Source organism: Styela clava, chromosome 13 (genome assembly GCF_964204865.1).
Source record: "Styela clava chromosome 13, kaStyClav1.hap1.2, whole genome shotgun sequence".
In the NCBI taxonomy this organism is placed as follows: Eukaryota; Metazoa; Chordata; class Ascidiacea; order Stolidobranchia; family Styelidae; genus Styela; species Styela clava.
In genome coordinates, this window is record NC_135262.1 from 106,543 (window position 1) to 134,041 (window position 27,499).

Consider the following 27,499-nt stretch of genomic DNA (forward strand, 5'->3'; position numbering starts at 1 on the left):
GCTTTCATTTTTTCTAAAGCATAGCGATATACAATATAGTATTGTCGAAGAATCAGAGACCTTTACGACATCCGGAATATTTTTGGAATAAACTTGGATGTAACGTTAGTGAGGTCATCAATCAAGGATTACGTCATAAACTTATTACGTCTTCGCAAACTTTACTATAAAATCGAGACATGGAATACATCGTTATGATTTGCATGTTACTGCTAGCTTCGACTGTCCATGCCCACAGCTGCCTCCCGTGCGACAAAGAGAAATGTCGGATTCCTTCCAACTGTCCTGGTGGATTGGTGGAAGATGCTTGCAGGTGAGTGTTTCATATTGCGCATGAAGTTCATATCGCCGCAGTAAATCCTCACCTTCTTCTACATCTGACATGGGCAAATCACGGCCTGCGAGCCAAATCCGGCCCGTTGGGTAATTCAATCTGGCCCGCCTGATGCTGCCACAACCAAACTAAAACCAAATTTTGATGTTTTAATTAAAATAACTCAAGGAATTTGTTGATATTGCGATTAAATTGCGAGACTTATCGTTTTCCACTTTTGCTTTTGTAACACTGTGAACATTGTTCATGGTATGTAACTTTTTATGTCATACATACATTGCTCGCCTGCCCAGATAGGCAAAATTTTCGGCAATTGGTACAAAAACCGTGCCCGCCTCACCTGTTCTACGGTTTTATTTATGGATGAAGTGAATATATGGATGGCCTATTATTAGGGACCGAATATGAATGCGGATCGTTTTGAGAAAATTGCATTTCGAAAATTTCAGATCTGTACAGCCTAACCCAAAAATCCACATAAAGCACTACATCAAAACTAAAACAGGTACACCCTTGAAACCCAAACAGAAAGATGGTCCCTGATCCATAATGACAGGAAATCCAAGTCATTTTACCAAAATGTGAAATGAGCTACTACGGATTTACTGCGACGATACTTTGTAGTTTGGTGCCAAATTTTCAGTGCTAGAAGGCTAATATTTTCATTTTTCCAACTGGATGAAGTGGACATAAAGGTGGCGCATTAATGGAGACCGAATATGAATGCGAATCGTTTTGTTGTTTGTTGCTAGAAAATCGCATTTCTCAACAATCGATTTCAGTACTTAAGATGGACCAATCGACTATCAGAGTCACCCAAAACTTGCTGTTGCATTTTAATTCTTGGGAACAATGTTTTGACATTTGACCTCCGCGTTCATATATTCGAGCACTGCTCTACTTTTGCAGTGAATTATATAGGAATCCGTAGTGAGACTATTCGGTATTCGCGTAATGTGTGTACCGGGTTAGGGTCAGGCTATGATTTTATTTCGATTTTCCTTATTTTGGTTTTATTACGAGTTCGGGGACTGTCTCTGTTAGCTAAGTGAATATAGCCCCTGCCCATAGGTTTCAGTCCCTCTACACAACTTGATGTAAAGTAGGCGAACAAATTTAGTTACCTCCATATTGGTACACATACTTCTCGAGCGTCGCCTATTCACCATTTCATGAGTTTTATCAACCAACCAAGTCTCGACGCTCTCTTCAATGTGCCGTCGAATCCAACCTCAGTTGAACTTTGTTGTCAGATTATTTCCAAGTTTGATGATATTTCTCATATTATGGATTTGAAGTCTGACATTTTTTTAAATATTGTGTTGTTTAACCCAAAAAATATCTGCCATATTTGCAAAGTTCATCTTTGCAGAAAATTTTGTTTTTTTCTTCGGCGTTTCGGGATTTTGAACCAAAATATCAGCCCGTTCAATTCAGATTGAGAGGCTTAAGATTGACAATCTTCACCTTAACCTTCTTAACGCAACCAATCTTTTCTCCGCTCAACTATTGAATGATTTAAAACATCAGTAAACATCGGGTTAAAATATTTTCTTATGCTCTGTTTAGTAAACTTTCGTCTTCAGCCCGAGGCTACCTCGCTTTATGACGAAATAGTTAACCCATTGTTTTCATAGCGCGTTGAATTGTTGATGGCGGACGCTTCCGAACCGACCCAGAATTGTTAATCTCTATGTAAAGGTATGATGTAATAGAAGACACTCGCTCAATTAATATTCCAGATCGACTTTGTTTTCGAAAATCACTCTAAGCCGAGAGTGAATTCAACAATTTTGGGGTAAAATATCGTAAATTTACAAATATAAAAATATTTTAAGCATCCTAGTTTTTTCACGGACCATTTTTAAGCCAACACATATCATTTTCTAATATAAAACTATGCCAGGGGTAGGCAAGGTTTTTGAACTAGAGGCCAAAAACCTTGTCGCCTGGACTTGCGGGCCATGTAAGTGTGATGCAAAAAATTACATTTTATTAATAAAGTTCATAGTGTTACAAAAGCAAAATTGAAAAACAATAAGCCTCGTAACGAAACTAAATTTAACCGCAATCTCAACAAATTTCTTTAGCATTTTTCAGCTAAAACATCAATTTTAGTTTTAGTTGGGTTTGCCCATGTTAGATATATACCACGATAAATTACGGCACTATATAATGAGTAAAATATTCACGACCTCGATTCGGGCCCAGAGTGAATTCAACAATTCTGGGGAATATACCGTGTTTCCCCGAATATAAGTAAGACACGGTCTTATTTAAATTAACTTTTGGAGGATTAATTCTGGAGGATATATTAATTTCATGTGACGCTACTCGCGTCATCCGAAAGGCAACCACTGGTAATACACGATACACAGGAAGATACTATTTTCGAAAGAACCGGAAACTTTCTTGTCCAGCAATTCGTACACCATGGGTGGCATTGATGATTAATCCATGAACGTGAACAAGGTTCTTGGGAAGTTTTTGAAACTTAGTATTTTGCGTTTGAAAATATCCATGTATGAGATCGCCTGGCAGAAATCGATCAAGCAATTTTATTTCGGTCGTTCTGGCATAAAACAAAACAAAGTAACGACATAGCAGAGATACCTGGAAAGCGAGTATAACTTGGAAAAAAGTTTAAATCGTACAAAAAATACGCTCGAGTATTGCATTTGTATAAGTGTGCAGCGAAAGTATTATATCACTTAGAACTTATATCATTTGCCTCTTATTAGTTGTGTATGTGCCACTATGACTGTGGTGAAAAGTATGAATTATATTTCCCAATAATTCCGGCAATTTACCTAGTATCGTAACAATTGCAGCTTTACGCAATTTTGGACGTAGTGCAAATGAATAAATGTGTAAATTAGGAGCCTTGTAGGGCAATAGCGGTAATGTCCATCATGCAAAGGTGTCGCAACAACATGAGGCGCCAGCTCGCACAGAAGATAACGAACAATGAAAGTGCCGATAGTATCCATCGTCATTACAATACAGTACGTGAAAAAGTACGGAAAATCGTTTGAAGATTTCCCGCAAAAACAAAACACCTCGCTGATGGCGAAAAGTAGCTATTCGGAATTATTCGAAAAGGTACTCGAATACTTTGATATTCGATTCGTTTTGGACAACCCTGTTGTGATTATTTCCTTTTCAACCCCCAACAATGATTTTTATTTTACAACCTAACTTTATTTACCCAGATGCTGTCGAGTCTGCGCCAAACAAGTCAACGAAACGTGTGGAGGACTGTACGGGACTCATGGACGATGTGACGCGGGACTTCAGTGCGTCATTCGACCGCAACATGGAATGGAAATCAACGGTCAAGAGACAGGAGTTTGTAAATGTAAGACCATAGGGTTTTATAAACAAGTTATAATATTTTCCCTGCGGAGAGGAAAGTCGATAAGACGGCTTAATCCCATGGTGAACCACGAGATTTTTGACTTCGAAATAGGCGTTTTTAGAGGAAAGCCGAAGGGGCCGCTCGTTCATAATGTCGAAAACAGGCTTGCTGATTTCGTTATATGATATTGTCTTCATTTTTACACCCCGGCTCAATCACCGAGGAAAAGGACGTTTTTGACATTGCCACAAGTAGAGCCCTTTCAATATCTCGAATCGATTAAGAATATCAGGTTTTTTTTCTCTCCCCGTTTTTTCTATAAATGATAAGAACAGTGCGCCGCACCTTTTTATTTTGGGGGGAATGTTTCCAAATTTGAGAGGTGGTAGATATTTGTTATTAGTGATAAAACTATTTGAAACTTATAAAAATGTGTTATGTATTCGACTGATCGTGTTCACCGATATATGAGCCACTTTTTGGCTTGATAGGATAATAGATAACCGAAAGCCCAGTGCCAAATGAGTTACCGTCGCGTATCGGCAAATATCGCATAGTATTACAGAGACTCCGGAGCAGGCTTCAACTAAATTGTAAAATCTCTTCAGACCGATGTTCGTCGCCTGCGATTGATGACAACCAATCTTCAGGTCATTATGACGCGACACATAAATTTATTCTGTGAATTGAAATGAACAATAGGTTGATTCATATGTCACAATGCAACGTGATATCATTGTTTTACGTTTGCTGTTATAAATATTCATCGCTGATTCTCGGTATTTGCTCCGAAATATAGAACAATTGTCATTCGATTTTATCTTTTCCGATAAACATACGAAGGACATTGTTGATGCTAACCGATATAGTCCAGAATTTTTATTTTAAATCGTCGTCTCAAATATAAAACTCGAAATACGATTTACTTTGAAATTCCAGTACAGTTATCAGCCCATTTCTCGCAGTATATCTTTAACATGTCTGCTTTATGAAATGGAGAATATCTATATACATAACCTTCCACCCCCACCATTGTTTCGAAATAAAAGATTATAAAAACAATTGAAAATCAGCGTGGGACCGACTAATGTTACGACACAATCGACCCTAACTCTTCCGGGGAGGAAATTCAATGAATTACGTAATTTAAAAAAGGTGTCCTATTAAAAAAAATTGCTCGAATCCACTAAACATACTAAATTTATCCAAATGTTTGGGGACTTTTGTTTATTCTAACTCTGAACACTTCGAATGTCATTCTTTTCCAAAAACTATGCTCAAGTCATGCCTTTAAGTATGAAATTTCTAATTGACCAACTATACCGTTCCAGCTAGCGGTTTTCAAGCGTATATAAGACGTTTCAAGATATGGAAAATTGCTATGTATGAAAGTGGCTCATATGCTGATAAAGATGATAAGTCAAATACACAAGTTTCAAATAATTTTATCACTAATAACAAAATATATACCACCCCCCCTGAATTTGGAAACACCCCCCTAAAATAAAATGGTATTACCATTATGGTTATTAACATTGTGTTTACACCGGGCTTACACAATATAAGGAAAGTTCGTTCACCCCCCATGTTCTCGTGTTTTTCAACCTCGCCTCTCTTTTAGAATTTGTCAAGTTTCGCACCCCACCTCAAAAATAACTAGCTTACAATAAGCTACAAATAACAGATAGTAAGGCGAAAGTATGTTTTATTCAAAAAACCTGTTGAAAATATTTGAATGGAACGTAAATAATGAAATAAATGAATAGTTTTGAAATGTATATATCCAAAATCAGGATCAGGATCAAATCTAACAAATATTTTCATTTTTAATTAACTTTATGCCCCATAAAAATTGTATACGCTGTGGGGAGCGCCCCGCTGTTTGAGAAACACTGCTTTAAGTGTAGAATATGTTCCAAATGGCCTGGGTTCGGTTTTAACCTGATTTCCATTTTTTTTTTCGAGGGTTAATCGCCCAGCAACAGTCATTCGAATGTTCTCTTCCTAACCGGGTTTGAATTGCTCTGATGTTGAAGCTGACGAACTTTTATTTAATAAAAACAAATTCTTCTTCACAGCTTCAAGCAGCGTCACCTCTACGGAGTCCTGTAAAGAAGTAGAATTCACCGGCTGCAACATCGTCGATGACCAATGCAGATGTCCCACTGTCAGGGCTTGTTCGAATCCTTTTCAGTTTAAGAATAAACTCAGATGTACGATGCGTTTGCTGGAGATTGAAAGTGAGTTTTTAGTTATAGTGTTATGGGCTAGGGCAGATGTTTTCAAAATTTTTGAGCCGCGCCTGCTTTTTAGAACTTGTCAAGTCTCGCTCCCCACCTCAAAAACAACTAGAAGCTACAAATAACAGATAGTAAGGCGAAAGTATGTTTTATTGAAAAAAGGTGAAAATACGTAGATAGAACGTAAATGTTCAAAATAAAGAAATGTGAATATCTAAAATAAGGCGGGCAAGATCAAATCGAACTAATATATTCATTTTTGATTAGCTTCAAGCCCCCTTCAAGTCATTTGTGCGCCCAACCGTTTGAAAACCACTGGACTAGGGCATTGTGAACACTCACAAATAGTTAATGTTTCGAATGTATATCTAAACTTTTTGGGGACAATGCTACAGCGAGTGACTGATACTCGCTACGAGTGGGCTTCTGGTAAACCACGCACAACTGACAAGGAGCAAACGATCCAACGTTTAAGCCAAGATTACGAGTTTCTGTATCGGTGATATAGACCAGGTATTTGTACCACGGGTCAAAAATTTTGCCCGCCTGCAGTTGCGGGTCATGTAAGTGTGACGTGATAAGTTACATTTTATGAACAATATTTAAAGTGTTAAAAAAGCAAAAGTGGAAAACAATTAGCCTCGTGCCAAAACTAAATTTAATCGCAATCTTAACAAATTCCTTGAGCTATTTATTTTTATCTAAAACACCAAAAATTTGGTTTTATTGATTTATAGATTGATATACCAAACGGGCCATTTTTTGGCCCGCGGGCCGTAGTTTGCCCATGTCAGACGTTAGAATTGTCGAGGAAATCTACAATACTGTCACTTCCTACAGATTTGAAAATTTTTTATCATTCGGGAGTCGAAGCCGGAGTCAGTTTTTTATAATGTTCGGAATAAGCCTGCAGCATTAGTTATAACCTGTGTAAACTGCCGATGAATGTCAAACTTCGCCAAAAAGTTTTGCAAAACCAAATAATGAAAACAAATTACTCCCACATAGAGCAGGTTGTCTGGATGATGTATCGTAGAAATACCACCCGGTAGAACTTTGTTATTTCATAATGCTAGTGACATGAACTTTGTTTGTTCATAAAGCTGTGGGCGTGAACTTTGTTAGTTGTGGGAGTAGCATTTCCGGAACCCTTCCCAGCAATGCGAAATGACAATGATAGAGTTTGCTGTATGTGTATGAGTTACTATTATTGCCTCATAGCTAATTTTCTGGGCTGGAATAAGAATAGGTTCGGTTATTGCCTCACCAATTTCTCACCACCACCATCGTTTATCTTTGGATAAGTCTGATTGATTCATTGTCCTAAAAAAGATAATACTTCAGTATACTTCCCATTTTTTTTGCTTCACGGGGGGGGGGGGGGGTATGGTGTGGTGGATATTTCGCTATTAGCGATAAAACTATTAGTAACTTGTGAAAATGTGCATTCAGCTGACCATCTCGCGTAATAGTCCTGATGGCATCTTTGATGATTAATAGCGCCCCAGACATTTCTGGCTGCAGTCGTAATTTTGTTCGGGTGAAATTTTATCGATTGAGACAATTTTCATGTCTTAATTGTCCTAGTTGATGCCCGATTGGACGCATAAAGATTATGATCGCATCCTTAATGGTTGTGTTTGCCCCTGAACTAGGGATGTATCGGTACCGGTATCCGCGCTTTTTTATTGACACCGGTTATCGGCGCTTTTTCCTTGACATCGGTATCGGCACTTTTTCAGTGAAACCTGTATCGACGAAAAAAGAGGTAACGGTACAAATTACCCTGAACTTGAGACAAGTTCTTTTTATCAACAGCGAATTAATTCGGTACAACTGACGACATTTGATGGAAACCAGATTATTACGTCACCAAGAAACTCGGAAGCAATTGTGACAGAATAAGAAAAATAACAGACCGTGCATTGTGATGAAAACAATTTCCTAATAAGCATATCCGTAGAACACTGAAGTTCCGCATTAAAGCCAAATACTTCCAGATCATTCGTGCGATCATTTCAATGTTTGCAAATCGATATAAATACTTTGAATTGCTTCTCTTGAGCGATTTAAAATAAAATTGCCCATTTCCGAACAGCTATGTTTTTCAGAACCATTTTGGGGAATAATTCCAGAAAATCTGAACGTTCGAATATCCATATTGGGTTAAAATGTCCTATTTACTATGAAAAAAGCGAATTTTATCGATAAACAAGTAATTTTGATCGGAACCGGGAGTTTGAAACAAAATCACTTTTGACTTTTTATAAATTCGACTGTTTGATACGCTCCGATCTCTCTACAGCAGTGGATCCCAAATGCAACATGTTTACAAACTTCAAAAAGCATAAAATACACATTAACAATCTCAAAACGAGTTTTATTCATGAAAGCAGCAATTTTCATTCGCGTAAGCGCGTCAAAAGTTTTTTCCCTGATAATTTGGCACGTTCTTGATTGAGATTGAGAATGCCACCCCTAAAATAAGACGGCACAATGGATAAACAGCGCTTCAGAAGTGTGTGTACCAATATGGAGGTGACTAATTTTGTTTGCCTGTTTTACATCAAGTTGTGTGAAGGGACTGAAACATATGGGCAGGTGGTATATTCACTTGGCTAACCCAGACAGTCCCCGAACTAGTAATAGAACTAAAATAAGGAAAATCGGAATAAAATTATGGCCCAACCTTAACCATGGTACACATACTACGGGAGTACCGAATAGGATAACGCCAAAGGAGTCGCATCGACAGTTCAAGCAGATGGTCACGAGAAGTTCAAGTCGTTAAATCGCGTTCCGATGTTTAAACTTCATAAATTTACCTAATCGCTGAAATTCTTATTTGTGAAGTTTCGCATCCCGATCCGTTTAAAACAATCCTTATATACGGTGTTAAATAATTCACATGTCACATCTAGAAATGGTGTAGAAACAAGGCAACCGGATTAATGGGACAACGTCTGTGATGTCGCATAGGATATGTTACGGTTGTTCATGATAGATCTTGTTCTTAATCGTAACTTATTATTTAATGGGGCTGCTAGGGTGTTGTTTACTGAACTGCAAGACCTTTCTCGTTGTTTACTTTCTACTTCGGATTCGTATGTGTCAGTTGCCACAAGGAAGCTTGAACGAGACGGTGTTATAAAGTAAAAAAAAAATAACATAATCTCATTCAATGAAATAGCAAGTAGGTATATTTGCTATTTCATGGAAAGATGTTATTCTTGTTATTTAATCTTCACAGATTTAACTAATCGCTGAAGTTCTTATTTGTGAGGTTTCGCATCCCGAAGGTGTTAAACAATCCTTAGTGTGGGCCATACATGGTCTATCTCGGCGTATCTATATAGTATTCCCGTAACATGCGTGAAACGGCGATAATTTTTGTTGTTTTTCCGAATCGTGAACGTGATGGCTGCAGGCGTTTAATATCGACAGGTTATTGTTAGGTCACAATTGACGAGACAATACCGGAAACAACGTTGGCGTGCGACGTAAGAATGATCGGAATGTTTCGACACAATTGCGCATGAAAGTTTGACATTGATTCGTCATAAATGAAGATCGGTGGCGCGTAAATATTTAATTCAAACTTCGAACATTTCTTTCCACCAAGGCCCTTGAATCCGAAATGCCGATCGGCAGAATTCTCCGTCGGCTGACTTATTGAGAATAATACGGCAAGACCGGTTGCAAATGAAGTTAATAGTCGAATAGGCGTGCAAACTGTCAAAACTTTACTCGTCTGTTAATTAGGGCTGGGAATTTTAGGGAAAACACTTTGACCGTTAACCGGGTAAAATTAACCGGTTAACCGCCGCGTGACGTTTGACTTAATAATTATAATTTCAGCTTGTTACGTCACAATGGTTATAAAGCAATTTAGCGTGTTCTTATCCCGGTATCGCTCGAAATTATTCACGAATCGAGATAGTTTCATGATTCCTATGCTGCAAAAGATAGGCAGCGTGGTTCGGGCATGTGGAAATATTTTAGAAAACCCGATTCCGTTGTTAAACGTCATTTATGTGACAAATTTTGAGTGTTCTATGTGCAAATTTTACTTCGAGATATATATCATATAAAGAAAAACGGCATCAACTGCACACTTGTTGTATGACATTGAATATCCGATTTTGCAATGAAATCGTGAACAATATATTTCGAAATCGACCGACTGATTCTGAATTCATCATTGTAAATTTTCATTATTAGCAACCTTGGTGCTTCCATTATTTTTCACATTTATTGATTCCTTACCCACACAGTCAGTAATATTTTTTTGAATTAAACGCCGCAAGAGATAAATTTGCGATGACGTAATCATATTTGACGAAATTGTACGGTATAAAGATGATTTGTACCTGAGATGCCAGTTAACAGTTAAAATAAATCATAACCGTTAACCATATGAAATATAACCGGTTAACCATTCCCAGCCCTACGTTAATACAAATTGTGAACTCGTTGAAAACAGCATAGTCTGAGAGATTTCGTTTTTCCCATTGTTTTGGGCGAACCAGAATGGGGATTTTTACATGGCAGAAGCAGCAGCATAATAATAAGACTGCGAACTGTTTTAAGGTGGCTCGTGATGCAAATTGGAAACTCGCTGAAAACCCCATAGACTCGCATGAAAAATGGGAGCGGCCAAGTCGTTAGTAAACATCCTCAATCTACCAGTTTGTTATAAGATTGAAATTGCCGATGAACTTGTTGAAATGATTTTCATCGGGAATACAAAATGAAAACTTGTTTCATTGTCACATTTGGTCGATTCGCCGTCTTGCAATATAATTTCAAAGCATCTACAACAGTTGACACGAAACTTAAAGCGGTACTCCCGTAGTATGTGTACCAGGTTAAGACCATAATTTTTTTTTTAATTTTCTCATTTTAGTTCTATTACGAGTTGGGAGACTGTCTGTGTTAGCCAAGTGAATATACTCCCTGCTCATAGATTTCAGACCTTTTACACAACTTGATGTAAAGTAGGCGAACAAACTTAGTTACCTCCATATTGGTATGCATACTTCTGGAGCGCCGCTAAAGCAATTCAAATCATCTCTGTTATGGAAAACAGATTTTAAACTCATTTTAGTTCTATTACGAGTTGGGAGACTGTTTTGTTAGCCAAGTGAATATACCCCCTGCTCATAAGTTTCAGTCCCTTTACACAACTTGATGTAAAGTAGGCGAACAAAATTAGTTACCTCCATATTGGTATGCATACTTCTGGAGCGCCGCTAAAGCAATTCAAATCATCTCTGTTATGGAAAACAGATTTTAAACTCATTTTAGTTCTATTACGAGTTGGGAGACTGTTTTGTTAGCCAAGTGAATATACACCCTGCTCATAAGTTTCAGTCCCTTTACACAACTTGATGTAAAGTAGGCGAACAAAATTAGTTACCTCCATATTGGTATACAAAGCAATTCAAATCCTCTGTTAGGGAAAACAATCATATGGAATCATTTTCATTCATTAATTAACAAACCGTGCCCATGTCGACCGCGAACTCCATCTGCTTAACGCACAGACGAAATCCGACACCAGTGATAAACCCTAACGCCTTTGAAATCGGATCTTGGAAACAGGTGGAAGTCGAACGACATTATATTTGCACAGGGCTAATTACTAGATCACGTGATTATCGTGACGTAACAGACCATTGGAACTGTTCACATATTTATCCATGGCCAAGCTAGAATCAAGATTGATCTCCCGATATTAATTGCAAAATTTTTCAATCACCAATTATTTTAGCGGGGCCTTTTATTGGCCTATCGCTGACTTTCCGGTCTGTTTTCCTTTATTATGCAGAATAGGACATATTGAGTAAGTTAAGTTAAGACTCATTCATTGTATTTAGCGCTTATCTCAGGTCTGCGCTTTGTCTTGGTATCTCTAGCATTTATCAGACCCCGCGACATGTTTTGTCCAATCCCCTTATTCTATATATATTACAATTATACACACAAGTACCTTTATCTTGTTTATCTTGTATCAAAACGTCCATGTTTTGTCCAATTCAAAACCAAATTGCTCTTTTATGAAAGTTTGATTGAACGTCGGCGACATCGATATCAGTTTGGCGCCGGAAATCCAGACCATTTGTGACGTCAATTGTTTATTCTTTATCTGGGATTTCGAGGGTACTTGTGACGTCAGACATTCTAATCGCATGGTATTGTGTTCTCATAATGAATTTCTTTATTAATGTCATTGTTTACCAGAAGTGCGCCATAATCACTAAATACAGTGTAGTTGTAATGTAATTTGCACGCTACGCTCAAAGCAACGTTGAAATCTCCCGGCTAAGTACTTGAGACCCAAAACATGACATATGAATAAAAAGACAAATTCGAAACGTCGGCAAACTACTTTATTTCGCGGGTACTGACGTAGTATGTGTACCAGGTTAGGGTTAGGCCATAATTTTATCCCGATTTTCCTTATTTTAGTTCTATTACAAGTTCGGGCATTGGCTGTGTTAGTCAAGTGAATATACCACCTGCCCATAGGTTTCAGTCCCTTCACGCAACTTGAAGTAAATAAAGTAGGCGAAAAAAAATTAGTTACCACCATATTAGTACACATACTTAAACGTTTCGCGTATACGTGCCGTGCTATTTACATCCTCATCATAAAATAATAGTTTCATACGTCATCCAATATTATTTTTCGCCCAAGTATATTCCATATAGTTCAGGTTGATCTTGTCTAAGGCAATGTGTAGCCAGGTGCACTAAATACGCATCACGTGCTAAGCGTTAAAAACATTTTGCCATCCCGGGTTAGCAGGTTCGAATCCTGTGAAAGATAATTATATGCCAGAGTCTTGATAGACTCCTCGCTGCCGTAGGCTGGTTCACGTAAGCGCTGGTCGGTTATGGCTTCTAACATCAAGTCCCGAAACAAATAACTAGCTAATTGCTCCCATATCCCACATGGGATTGTAAGCGGGCGAGAGACCGTTGTTCACCACATAATGTGTTTATCGGCTTTCCTCTCCTCAGTAACTAATATCAAAATCCTATTTTTATTTTCAGAATCTCGTAAGGACTGCACCAATGCAGCTTGTGTTGTACGATACTCACCCGACTGCCCTGACGATTCCGAATTGATTGACAGCGTTTGGCCCGCAGGGGAATGCTGCCCACTGCCCAGCACGTAAGTAATCAGTAACCTGAGTACCTTACACAGTACCTCGTTGCATTAGGATGAGTGTTAACATAAATTCATGTCTTATTCTGAAACAAAGTACATTCCTACATTCCACTCGTCAAAAGGCTCGTTCTAGACCAGTGGTTCCCAAAGTTGATTGACCGGGGGCCAAAATTAGAAGCGGAGGGATATTCGCGGCCAAGAGAGAGGAGCGCTCGCAATGGGCCGATACCGGTTAATGTAATTAACATGCCGGTATAATTTAAATTGCTACCAAAATACAAATGCTTCTACTGTGATTATGACGTAACAGTTTGGCGGTATCTAGAACGCAAGAGGAAAAAAAGTGTTAAACTATTTCACCCAAGCTCGGTGGGCCATATTAAATCGCTACGCGGGCCGTAATTGGCCCGTGGGCCGAAGTGTGGAGACCTCACCCACCCCAAATGGTAGTTCACCCAATCTTTATTTCCAGATGTTCCTGCCGCAAAAACAAATGCAAACAGATCCTTTGCCGACGTGGCTTTGAGAGAATCCTGGTCAAGAAAGCGACCGGAGTCCCGGGCCAGTGTTGTGACCAGTATCAATGCAAACCTCAACGTAAGTAATATACTGATATGTTACGTGTTCCCTCCAAATAGGGTGCTGTATAAGCAGCCATTAATACACAAAAACAGAACTTGCGGTATTTGAAACATATTCAAGTAACTTTGCGTTAAAGCGTCCTAGATTAACAAAACATTCGGTTACAATCATGTTCAAGTGTTTACTTATGAGTAATTTGGAGATTTTCTATTTTTTTGTCAAGTTCTACTGTTTTTTAACAAATGGAATGTTTTCGGTTTGCCATTTAATGTGATACTAATCTTCGTATGGCCTAATGCTATTTTTTTTTGTTTATTTCACTTTATTTTCCGCATGGAATGGGTTTAAAACAGCTTGATTAATATCCTTTATTTCATCACAGGGGATCAATGTATCGACGTCATGTGCCTACCAGTGGACCGTAACGTCACGTGTCCTAGTGACAGTGTCATGATAACAGACAGAATGTCGAAGGATGGATGTTGCAAACTGCCGAATAAGTGAGAAACATAAATGTATTTATTGAGTTGTCTCGCTCAAATAGATTATCATCAAATTCCTCGGGGGCAATATATAGAAATCAAAAGCTTGGAATACTCACATATACACACGCAAGCACATATTCTCATCAATAAAGACAATCTGAAAAGCTGACATTTATTTTAACTGCTTGTACGACTGTGTTTGCGCATTTTATTACCTAGTAGTTTAAACTAACAATGTTTCAAGTAATCGGGGTTTGCCTTACTGGCACTTGCTGATGTGTCGTATTTGAAAGTATATTAATAACCTTTAAATTCGAGTTCATTTAACTTATAGTTTTCAGCGGTGTCCTTGTTGTACTTTTGAACGGAATGAATAAAATATGACTCATTAAAAATTAAACATGACTCAGCTCATATTAATTTCCGGTGACCGGAAAGGTTAACTACGCTGTTAAACAGACGCAGAAAGTCAACTAACGCTTCACTACTATTTAATCGCTTTAGAACAGGGGTCAGCGAACTACGGCCGCAAACTAATTTTTTGCGGCGCTCGAACGACCCGATGCACAAAGCAAAAAAATGATTATAATTTATCATTGTCTCCCCGCGGATTTACGATTGTTCGTAGGCGGAAATTAACGCGGCCGCACGCTCCAGGAAATATGTATTTTTGCCCACAAGTACATAAAGTCTGAAAAGTGACGACCGAAATAGGTTGATATTAAAGTTAATTCGCCAAAACCCTCGAACTTTCAATCAGATATTGAAACCGTGGGTGTCGCTTGATATTCAGCTTTGGTTCCCCGTGGCTTGTTTCCCAGCCAAACTGCGCGTATTTTGTGTGGGTTTGATTTTTTTGGTTTACGAGAACAACCTTGGCCTTTTTTGAGCGAAAACATTTTTCCTCAACCATCAGTTTTGCGATACGTTCGAATTAAAGGTTAAAATTTCCCAAGTTCCCATCCTGATGTATAACGTGCATATCATCTCGAGCGCTCAGTTTCAAATCATTTTAAATTAAATATTGGAAATGAAACTTGATGGGTGTCCCGCTCAATTATATACCCACCACGGCAGCTATTTGGGGTTGTTGTTGTTGTTAACACCCTTCGTCTTTCTGTGATTGAAGACCCAGGAACACGGCGGCTTCGATCGGCTTTTCCCGCAGGTCCCTTGTGGTCAAGTGTGTTGGTTTGGCTGGACTAATATATAGATGTGGGACGCCATGCGGGCCGGTTCCGCATTTAGGGCAGATATCCCTTATTGCTGGATCAATGCGTGCCATGGGGTGAAGACGAACCCCGCAAAGAGTCGACATGTGATTTTTTCATAGCTGTGAAAAATTGCCAATTGTAGGCCAAACGTTGCCAAAGCCCAGATCCATGAGGTATGCTATTCAAGCTCCTAGTCAGAAGTAGTATATGCTGAGCGAGGCGTCCACATGGCTGTAACACCTCCGGTAACCCACGGGAAAAACGCGCCAATTTTCAGCATAGAGCAGAAACGCGAACTCGCAAAATACTTCTTTCACGGCTTCACTCATCAAGGTAACAACGCAAGTAAGCGTATCGGACTAAGTACAAAGGAAAAAGTTTTATCGCGTCCCCGTATGACCCGGGTATAGAACGCAAATCAAACACACGCGCTGACATGATCTATAGCGCTACCTAACGACTGATGAAATGTCGTATACTCCCGAACTGATCTAAGGTAACTGGATTGGGAGACTAAAATTATTGTTGTGAAAAAGTTGATATAATACAATTTCACAGTTATCATCTTGTATTCCACTCATTTCCATTGCAGGTGTCATTGCAAATCCAGTGTTTGCCCAGAGATCAAATGTCACGACGGGTATCGACCAATCATAAATGTCAGAGGAGACGGCAGACCCGGAACTTGTTGTGACGTCATTGACTGTGTCAAAGGTGGGTTAACGATTTTGCTTAAGGTCCTGATTCTCCGCAGAAATTATAAATACATAATAGAAGCAGATTTATGGATTTGGAAAAAATTTCTCACTTTTTCATATTATAGAATTATCCATAATTGACATTAATTTATACCCCCACTCAAAAAAGAAATTTTTCACAACTTTTCTCAGCCACACCGGAAGGCGCATGTTCTGTGAACGGTTCTATTTATAAACACGGTGAAGAATTCCGGCCTGAACCTTGCCGTATGTGTCAGTGCAGCAAGGGGGTCTATCACTGCAGTATCGAGCAATGCGCAGAACTACCCTGCCAGAAGCAATACGTACCGGAAGGCAAATGCTGCCCGAAATGCAGAATTACAATGCAAGGTGACATCTTTTAGTATATGTCAGTGATTGATCAGCGCAGCTCAACATTCATTGCGCCCTGGGTGAGGTAGAGCTGAATTCATTCTGGCCCGCCTGATGCTGCTGCCACAACTAAACTAAAAAAACTCACGGAATTTGTTGAGATTTAATAATTTTGAAACGTCGGATGATTTCGGTCACACTTACATGGCTTGCCAGTCTAAATGAGCAAACTTCTCCTTGCCCACCCCTGCCCTCTAATCGCATAAATAGAATAGCCATCTTACTTTACATCCTTGCATTATACACATACTGATTCACCACCGCAGCAACATAGAGGGATAAGTAATTGGCCCCGCAGAAATACAGAAAGATTCTTGAATCATTCAGAAAATTCCTGTACATTCTTGTAGTATCGTTGAGTCATATGACATAGTTGAGTTATGCTTGTGCAAGGAAGTCTGACCTCCCCTGACTTTGAAATGCCTTATTTCACAGAGCCGATAACGACGGTCAAACCGATTCGCATCTGCACTGATGATTCCGGAAAAACTCATCTCCCAGGAGAAGTCTGGTTCCAAGACCCATGCACAAGATGCGTTTGTAAGAGCAACGGACCAAAATGCATCGCATCTTCTTGCCAGAAAAATTGTGAAAATCCGAGACCGGTGGAGGGAGAATGCTGCGGTACATGTGATGGTACGTTGCAGTCTATACTGTTTAAAATTTGATAGGATGGTGTTGTTTGCATAATCATCATGGGAAAAGAAAACTGACGGCTTAATCATATGGCGAACCACGGTCTCTCGTCCGAGTACATGCCCATATCATGTATGGGATTAGATAAATAGTTTGAGATCCATTGACTTTATACAAGTTTACTCAAAGCATAGTTCCGAGCCCTCAACTAAAAGTGGAAATGGTACTAATCGAAAGGTTTTTGGCAACTGCTGATGCAGCATAAGTTTGTGCACCCTTAATTAAAGTTTTTTTTTCAAGTAAAGTCTCGATCTCTGAACTAAAAGTAGAAAGAGTACTGATGTTGCACTAATACCTAGCCGTACCTGTTTTTTATTTTTTGAAATATGATATAAGATATTATGCAATTCAAGAGTCCTGCTGCACACTAACACAAATGTATTTCTGTAACGTTTCGTCCGACCAAAATCAGACTTCTTCAGACAGGCAGTTTCTGATCTGTGGTAAAGGAAGTCTGATTTTGGTCAGACAAAACATTACATACATTTGTTATCGTGCAGCAGGACTCTTGCACATTATGTTATATTTTATTCCTGCTACAGCATCCTTGCATTATACGCATACGGATCTACTAGCTCAACGGCATTGGTGAAGGATTGGGAGTCTCGCGTAACCTATACTGATAACGATACAATATATTTGATACAAGACATTAGACAGATATAATGAATTGTCAGTGCCGATAATTCAACCGCGTTAAAGTGACTTAGAGTGCTAACTGGGTTTCACGAGCAATCTTATACAACTGCCATCTCTATTCCAGAGCCAACGTACATGACCATTCCTTCTTCCAAGTCCTGTCCTTCCATGAACGACTGCAAGTTGACCGGGGTAGAATGCCCGTTCGGATTCAAGTCGGATGATTTCGGATGCCGGATCTGCCAATGCAGAGAGAGTAAGTCGGCTGGAATAGGGTTTTATTTAAAATTCAAACCGGGGGAGAAGAAAATCGATAGGCCTTTTCATAATATGTCAAGGTACGACTCCATATTGAGGCAAAGTCGCTGTAAGTAGGTCATACCTAGAATTCTCTGGCTGATCTGTATCCGTGGTTATCACTGTATTCTTGGTACTCCCGTAGTATGTGCACCAAGTCAGGTTTAGGTCATAATTTCGTTCCAATTTTCCTTATTTTAGTTCTATTAGGATCTCAGTGATTAGCCAAGTAAATACACCCCCTGCCCATAGGTTTCAGTTTCTTTACACAACTTGATGTAAAGTAAGCGAACAGAACTAGTCAACTCCATATTGGTACACATACTTCTTGAGCGCTGTATTCTTTGTATTTCCTTCACCCCTGAGTGTACAATATAGGCAGAAAGTCCCAATACAGAGTGTCTCTTTGTGTTTTTCACTTTTATCGCATGCCATGGGTCTAGATTCGCCCATACAGTACTTTTAGGCCACTTGTTTTAAACTTCATTCGGAGTTTTCGCAACTTTCCTAAATTTCTGTTCTTTTGAACCAGAGCCGAATCCAAGTATATTATCTTATCTTATTAATGAAGGAAAACTTGAATGATTACATTAAACATTCAGAGTCTGAAGTCTGTCAACCAATGTCTGCCTGCAAACTTGATTGTCAGAGAGGATTTGTTGAAAACGAGATCGGATGCGAGATTTGCCAATGCAAACGTGCAAGGACTTGTCGTAACATTACTTCGTGTGATAAGCAGTGCCCGTTTGGTTTCAGGTAGGATGTGCGACATTTATATTTGTAATTTTTTTCAATATTTGTTCAAAACAAAGTAATAGGTACTCATTCAGAAGTAAAGAAGACTCACATCTAAACAAAGTTACGGACAGTCACTCAGAAGTGGAAGAGACTCATTTGTAAGCAAAGTTAAACACACTCACTCAGAAGTAAAGGCGACTCACCTCTGAGTAAGGTCACACACACTCGAATTATGACGTTGCATTTCGCGTTGGCAAATACCCATTGGCGAGAGACTTCAAGCTCCTAGGAAACAATATCCTTTGTCATTCAAAATGAATTAATCATATTCTATATTTTCAATATAATTTGCCCAAGATTGAAGTTCCGTACAAACAGGCCATCACTGGTGCGTGAAATGAGCTTCTGTTTTGTAACAATCGGGATCTTTCTCACGCTTCACCAACTAACGCCTGTTCTGATATTTTAGAAGCTTTTTTATCTTGTCATGTGTACATCAGTGAAAATTATTTTCATAACATTTCAGGAAAGATCGCAGTGGTTGCTCGAAATGTCGTTGCAGACGATGCATGGATGTTGTAGCTACGTGTGATAAGCAATGCAAGCATGGCAGAACGGTGAGTGTCAACAATAGTAGGTGTGCCTGAAGTATATGCGCAAAGATGGCGCACAACCTGAATCCTAACATGGTACACATACTATGTTCAGGATGTGGGTCATCTTAGTGCGCATATATCTGGAGGTCTCAATAGTAAGAGAAATGGCCCCCTGGATGGAAATCTCATCCCACTCTATCTAATTCACTCAAGTTTATATATCTGGGACGAATACCTGGTCAATTATTTACATATCCGACGTGGATTGGTTTTTTCGTCTTTCCCAAACCCATATTTATGTGAAAATCAGGGACCCCTGTAGTATGTCTACCAGGTTGGAATTAGGCCATAATCTGATTCCGATTTTCCTTATATTAGTCCTATTACTAGTTCGGGAGATTGTCTGTGTTAGCCAAGTGAATATACCCCCTGTCCATAGGTTTCAGTTCCTTTACACAACTTGATGTAAAGTAGGCGAACAAAATTAGTTACCTCCATATTGGTAAACATACTTCTGTAGCGCCAAAAATCATACTCAGAAATCAGTAATTTATTTCTTCACCATGCTGAAAGTACGAACTATACATACATAAATTGAAGGACATGGCCTTAACATTTGAAGTAAAACTTCAACAGTAATATTAGTTAAAGACGTGAATTTGAAACTGGTTCTGGTAGGCGCGGTGGTCAGTGGTTGGACGTTCGAAAGTTCAAGTATTTAATACAACTCCTATCTTACTCACGGAAAATCTTATCACATTTGCACGTAGCCAACTAGCAGTCATGGGTAGGGGGGCTTGGCATTTCGAATTGAATATTCGATTCGAATAGTGAATTATTCGAATCGGTTCAGAAGGCAATTCGAATCGCCGCCATCTTGTTTTTTTGCCCACCCGCGGGTCGAGATGAATCCCTCATTGTTTTTATTCATGTCAAATTTTTAAAATTTAATTCTGTCATATGACTCACTTCTTCCGAGTGATTTATTTATGAAACATGTTTCGTATTATGTGTGAACACTCAGCGAACTGTCTGAGTGATAGATTACGTGTTTTCACTAATTAATGTGTCTGAAGGACCCATTACAGTAAACAGACAATACAACTACATTTCTCCCAGGTATTCGAGATTCGATTTGATAAAAATATTCGATCAGATTCTGAAATCATCAGATATTCGGAAATGCCCAGTCTCAGTCATGAGTTGGAATCCATTCATTCTGTATGACCATTCTATGCTCATTTACGCTGAATTTCTTCATTCTCAGATGAACAAATATGGATGCGAGATTTGCAAATGTCGATCAAACCCAGAGTCTCAGATAAGTTCAGAATCCCTTCGATCCAAATCATGCACTGATGAGGATAAGAAACGAGATGACGGAGAATCCTGGACCGCGAATGGGCGACAGTGTGTATGCCGACGTGGCATAGTTCTGTGCGATGCCATGGAATGCCCTGTGCCGCATTGCGACCATCCGGTGATAAAAGATGGATTTGTATGTGCTGTTTGCCCAGGTAATTGTAATGAATGTTGGCACAGTGTTAGTGTTTTTTACACCAGGGTTTCAACCGGGGTTCCGTGGCACCTTAGGGTTCCGCCATCACAGTCCAGGTGTTACGCGAGTTTCCAGTTAAATCCATATTACAAAAGACTAAGGGTTTTTTAAAGCAGTGGTTCCCAACCTTTTATGACTCGTGGCCCCCTTCTGGGAGCTTTAAACACTCATGGCCTCCTGTTTTTCACTGCGGTGATATTTAGTGTCGTTTTGATTGGTTGATTTCAATTCCCATTATGTTCAAATAATTCATGCTCAACAATGTGAAAACACCCTGTGAAATAACGTTATCAAGCAATGAAACTGGGAGTTTCCTTGTGAAACCACAAATCAGTTTCGCGCCTGGCTTGGTGGGCCAAGGGCCGTCGATTGGGAACCACTGTTTTAAAGATTGATCAAAATCATTTTTATGCACAATGCGGGAGGAATAAAAAGTTCCAGAATAGGCGAAACGAGGAATCTAATGATAAAGTTTGGGAACTGAAGAATCAAAGCTATATCGAGCGGCTCAAATATCTTGTGTCGCATTTAGGGCTGGGCATTTTGAATATCTGATGATTCATAATCGAATCTCGAATACCTGGGAGATATGTAATTGTATGCGACTTTTTTATTGTAATTGGTTCTGTCAACAAATGAATTATTGAAAACATAGAATACATCACTCAGACAGATTGCTGAGCGCTCACACACAATTAGAAACATGTTTTATCAATAAATTATTACAAAAAATAGTCAAATGTCTGAAATGCGTTGAAAAAATATGGCTTCAATAAAAAAAAGGAGGAATTCACCTCGACCATTGGCGGGAAGTAAAAAACAAGAAGGAGGGGATTCGAAATTTTGCTTTGAAACGATTTGAATAATTTACCATTCAATTCGAAATGTCCAGCCCCGCATTACAAACATGTTTTTATATAAACCACTTGTTGTTTCATGCAGGTTCCACCCCGACCGTCGGTGATCGGTTGAAATGTGGCAACAGGGTTGAAGGTGAGAGTTGGGACGTCGATTCCTGCACGTCGTGTGTGTGCAATGCGGGTCGCATCATGTGCACATACCAACAATGCCAACCAGTCCCATGCACTAATCCCGTGTATGAAGACAGCCATTGCTGTCCTACATGCCCAGGTTTGTGTGTTGTTTTGTTCATTCATATCTTTTCCATGGGTTTGTGGTAAGGGTATTGGAGCAGAGGTGGGCAATGTTTTTGTACCAGGGGCCAGGGCCATGTAAGTGTGACGTAATAATGAAACCTTATTTATAGCACTGGCATAAAACAGAGGTATTCGCTCATATTCATGAATTTCACGGTGCTATGGCGTAATTTAGTTCATTGTTTTACTCTTGTTAGGTATGGGTCGCCAGTTTTGGCAATGTTGCTTATATCCATAATCATAGTAAAACACAATAAAAGTATCATTCATTTAACTCAGTTTGTTATAGATATTTGAGGAAACTGTCCCATTACCAATCTAAACGCTGAATTTTATCGCTAGAGCCTACATGCGGATTTAGACCCACCAAAGAATAACCCTCTCCTAGTACAAACCTTTATAAGAACACTGAGATTTACAGGGTTCGAAATGAGCGAAATTTCTCGAATCTGCAAACCTTGGCCTATTGCTGAGCAAGGTTAGTTTCATTTCAAGCACATAATGTTCGCGCGACAACTCCCCTACACACCCCGAAAGCAATCAGTGCCAATGACAAACTGTTTTTCTCTTTCAATAGAACCTGCAAATATGCCCCTGACCGGTTCTACATGCAAGTCTGAAGATGGAACAACACATACACACGGTGCAACATGGCGGCCTGATAAATGCACAAGCTGTGTTTGCGGAGACGGAGATATAAAGTAGGTTATCCACACGATATTTTTGTACGTCTTTTTCTCCCAAACAAGGCTGTGTAAAAGCAGTCGCCTATATAAGAAAAAAAACTATCCTTGAAGATCTTTAACCTGCAACATAGTTAGATTCAACCACTAGATATAACCCCAAACCAGGGTTGGGCAACATTTTTAGTCAGTGGGCTATATAACCAACTTCAGACATCTAGATGGGCGACACGAAAAAATAAATAAACTGTTCGATTGCGATTTTGTGCTTGATAGAGAAAAATCTGGGTATTGAGAATGGTCACACTAAATGGCTTGGCTGTTGCTTACACTTGCACTAAATATACTAACACTACTCTATTTCCTCTTGTCGCGGTGAACCGTAATGCAACAACTCGTTGCAAAGCAAAGTTAACTATTCTCAAATCTAAATTTGCGGCAATGACTGTTGATTAAAGCACCAAAATGATGAACTTAATCTGTCTATGATGAATTTTACGCGGCCGCACTAGGGAGAAACAATGAATCCGAGTAGAAAAAACCTGAATCTACTAATTTTGTTACAGATGCTTCGGTGATAAATGTCCGCAGGTTCACAACTGTATGAATCCTGTGATCAAGAGAGACCAATGCTGCCCCCAGTGTTTGGGTGAGGAATTTGTTTTTGCAATACGAAATGATAAATTATACTTAAGTATTTATTATCATAGTCGGAGGCCAGTAATTTTATTGAAAATTTTCCGAATATTTAAGCTCTCTCGTTTAATTTCAGATGACATCAACATGCACTCCTGTCAAGTTGGCGATCGTAGGTTTTCCCACAGTGAGGTCTGGGCAATGGCGACCGATTCCTGCGCCTCCTGTACCTGCGGTCATGGAAACGTGATGTGCAGACGAGAAATCTGCCGTCCGGTGCCAGACAGCTGCACAAAGGTTATAAGAAAACCCGGAGAATGCTGTGACGTATGCGGAAGTTACGGCATAAGTGACCTGGGAACGATAGAGTCGCAAGAAGATCAAACTCCGATTTTCATTGGTGTTGGAGCAGGAATTGGAGTGGTTTTTATAATCGTCATCATTGTTTTGTTTATTTTATTCAAAAGGAAAACAAAAGGACCAAAGGTGAGAGAAATGATTGATGTTTTATGAAAACCTATCAATAGCATTTACAAGTTATCTGTTGATATCCCTTCTAATCCATGCCTAACAGTTAACCCAATGTGGATTAAATAGTCAGACGAACATAAAGATTCTGATTCTTTAAACAAAGTGTAAGCCCTTGACATAAAAGTGGCCGATAGCCTCATTCGAAACTTAGTATAAAAACGTGCGTCTGGTACAAACTGGCAACAGAGTCATTTTTTTTTTGTGTGATCTTGCCTGTATTTCTGTGACCTTGACCCAACTCCTGTGACCTTGACCGAACTTTTGTGACCATGACTGTATTTTTATGACCTTGACTGAACTTCTGTGACCTTGGCCGCACTTCTGTGACCTTGTCTATATTTCTGTGACCTTGAATCTAACCTCTTGTTCTCACATAATTCCAGGTGCCGTACCAACAAGGCCATATTGTTCGCAGACAACCAGCAGTAAATACATAATGGAGCAGTAATAGACGAACTGTAGTCTCGAAGCAGCATCAACGATCGTCAGTCTTTGGCGGGAAATATTTTCGTCACGGTTCATGGATTTTATTATTCATGCGTGACTCTGAAAAAACTAATCAGCTTTCGAGCAAAGTGATCAAAATAATCGGAGTGAGGTTGGAATGGCTACAGATCCGATTTTCACTCCAGAGTATAGACAAATGCAACATATACAATACGACCGAAAAGTGGACGATGAAAAAATATATTGATTCAAAATTTATTAGCCAGACGAGAATTCTGGCATAACCTGGCATATACATGGTGACTAAAATAAACCAGAGCGCCTAAATTTCCTAATTGCTTCTTTGAAATTGAAGGAAATTTATCAACACTTGAACTTCTGTTTGTGTGTGATTGTGTCCAGAAGTTTTAATAATCTAGGACGCTTCGCACAACAGTTATGTTCCGTCTAGACCAGTGGTTCTCGAATTTTTTGAGCCGCCCCCCCCCCTTTTTTTTTTGATTTGTCAAGTCTCGCACCCCACCTCAAAAATAACCAGCTAATAAATAGGCTACGTATAACAGATAGTAATGCGAAAGTATGTTTTATTCAAAAAACAAATTGAAAATACGTGGATGGAGCGTAAATACCCAAAATATAGAAATCTAAATTTCCAAAATAAGGCGGGCAAGATCAAATCTAACATATATTTTTAATTAGCTTCGTGCCCCCTTCAAAAAATTGTCAACGCCCCCTTTGTGGGACACACCCCATCGTTTGAGAACCACTGGTCTAGACTGAGTATGTTCCAAATGAATCGGGTTCAGTTTTTGGGCCACAGTGTACTTAGTAACATATCTATTCGCTTTACATGAGATCCAGTGGGAAATTTGGACCTCCAGAAGTATGTGCACCAAGATGGCGCACAACCTGAATATAGTATGTGTGTGCCGGTTAGGATTCGGGCTGTGCGACATCTTGGTGCACATACTTCTGGAACACCGGAAATTTTGCATAATGAAAAAAGAATGCCGTGAAGTTAAATTGCGAAATGACAGACTTTTCCAAATTGGTTACGGTTGTCACAAAATATACCGATTCATCATATAGCAGTGCCTTTATAGATGGGACCATGATTAAGTCATCTTATCGGCTTTATCTTTATTACTGTGTTTCCCCGAAAATAAGACAAGGTCTTATTTCAGTTCTCTTCCAAGAAATAACACTAAGGCTTATTGGATGGATATCTTCTATTTTTATTTATCAAAAACAAAATTATAGATTTTCAAATATACAAAATATGAAAACCGGTATATTAAAATGATTTTTAAATTTAAGCCTAGGTCTTATTTTCGGAAAAAAGGCGCTAAGACACGTATTTGCCATATTCATTTGCTACATATTGATAGCACGAAGCAGTTATCTTTAGAAATTTTCACCCAATATTTTTATTCATTTATTTTTCTTTCATGTCATAATTTATCCCGGCGCCATTGAAATCTTGCAGTTTATAAATTCTGAATTCTCATAGTCAAAAGTGTTCTAAATGATTCTGAATTATTATTTTTATTGAAATTTTTTTTTTATTCTGCTGATAATTTACGCTCTATGTTGGGGATGGCGAACTTTTACCGAATGGGCTTATTGAATTTTAGTAGAATGTGGGTTATGAATTCACAATGCTATAGCCTACACTTATCTGGGTTATCGGAGGTTTGAAGGGGGTGAATGATAACTTTTTTTTTAAATTACAGTAAGTACGCTTTTCATGTTGGTTTTCTACCTCGGTATTCGGCAAAGTATTCCTATGAGATCTTCAAAAGTCAAAAATATGTTTCCTCGTTTTTTTCAAACCATTGGGTTGGTAGTATGACAGGTAGAAGGTTCGCCATCCCATTCTTTTGCCTTCCTTTGCGACGTAAATTCCTGCACATAATATGATTCTATGTGTATTTAAATACGAAATCTTAAAAGAATTCTAGAATATCGAAACTAGGAACGGTAGAACAATACCGGTCAAACAGTACTATGGTATTCATGGATATCGGTTTAAACGTTCTTGAAGCATCGTTGGACCATCCATGATCGAGCTTATAAATTGTTACTTGATAAATATATTGAAATACGACAAATCAGAATTTGACGTCACTTCAAATCGTGGTCTTGGCGGAATTTTTTTCATGAGCCTAAAGATATCGGCGCGTTTAAGTTTTAGGATATTTCCAACACCGAACATGGTTTTAAAAAATTAATCTCCTTAAAGCAAGCAAGTTTGAATGACCGGTATTGCGCCGGTTGTCTCTCTAATTCACGTCTCGAGTAACGAAAGAAAAAGTTTGGACTTGCCTGCGATCTTTAACCGAAACTTTTTCTTCATTGAACAAATTACCTATCATTGGACGTAAGCCACCCGTTATCTATTTGGCGTCTCGCTGAAAAAGAGTTACCATATGACCATGTGGTCAAAATTAAACAAAGAAAATGTGACGTCATATTAGCGTGACGTCATACCAAACTTTTGATATATTATTCATTCCCAACCATTGCAGTCAAACTATTGTACATATATATATATTTTGCATTCCGAATCGGCAACGTTAAACATTATGAAGTCATCTTTTCATTATGATGTCATTTTTTATATTTACACTGTGATTAATGCGACTTATCTCTGACGAGTGTAATTGTGACGTCAACTATTAGTGACGTAATGCATATGACCAATTGAACTTAGTATTGCTGATTTGTATAAATTTTTATTTTAATTTTTATATTTTCTTTATTTTGTTAATATCACGTGACCTTATTCCTGATTGTGAGAAGATAATAAGCATGTACATTGTATTGTGATTAGTTTTTTGTGAATGAAGTTGGTCAGAATAGTTCTTATCGAGATGTCACTTTAATGATCTCACGGGCCTAATTTTGCTTTGAGTGTCCAGTTGACAGTTATTACTTCGGTAAGTATGTTGATAGGTATTCGTCTGTTTTTTTGTCTGTTAGATACACGCGATACTTCTCG

The 27,499-nt window shown here is 38.8% G+C and overlaps 1 protein-coding gene across 1 annotated transcript; it reads left to right on the plus strand.

Moving 5' to 3' along the window:
* LOC120332414 (cysteine-rich motor neuron 1 protein-like) lies at positions 1-27,321 on the plus strand. Its single transcript, XM_039399651.2, has 18 exons — positions 1-313; positions 3,547-3,692; positions 5,771-5,932; positions 12,992-13,112; positions 13,582-13,706; positions 14,074-14,191; positions 15,983-16,104; positions 16,281-16,478; positions 16,956-17,156; positions 17,980-18,111; positions 18,755-18,908; positions 19,417-19,507; positions 20,754-21,003; positions 21,987-22,175; positions 22,779-22,902; positions 23,451-23,533; positions 23,657-24,006; positions 24,435-27,321. The coding sequence occupies exons 1-18, from the start codon at positions 180-182 to the stop codon at positions 24,486-24,488; spliced, it is 2,754 nt and encodes a 917-aa protein (XP_039255585.2). The 5' UTR covers positions 1-179; the 3' UTR covers positions 24,489-27,321.
* Positions 27,322-27,499: the final 178 nt, after the last annotated feature.

Bases quoted from the DNA above. Each gene is read 5' to 3' on its own strand.
- LOC120332414 (XM_039399651.2), top strand. From the start codon at position 180: ATGGAATACATCGTTATGATTTGCATGTTACTGCTAGCTTCGACTGTC. The intron at 16,479-16,955 runs GTGACATCTTTT...CTTATTTCACAG, and splicing joins ATGCAGAATTACAATGCAAG to AGCCGATAACGACGGTCAAA. The intron at 18,909-19,416 runs GTAGGATGTGCG...ATAACATTTCAG, and splicing joins CAGTGCCCGTTTGGTTTCAG to GAAAGATCGCAGTGGTTGCT.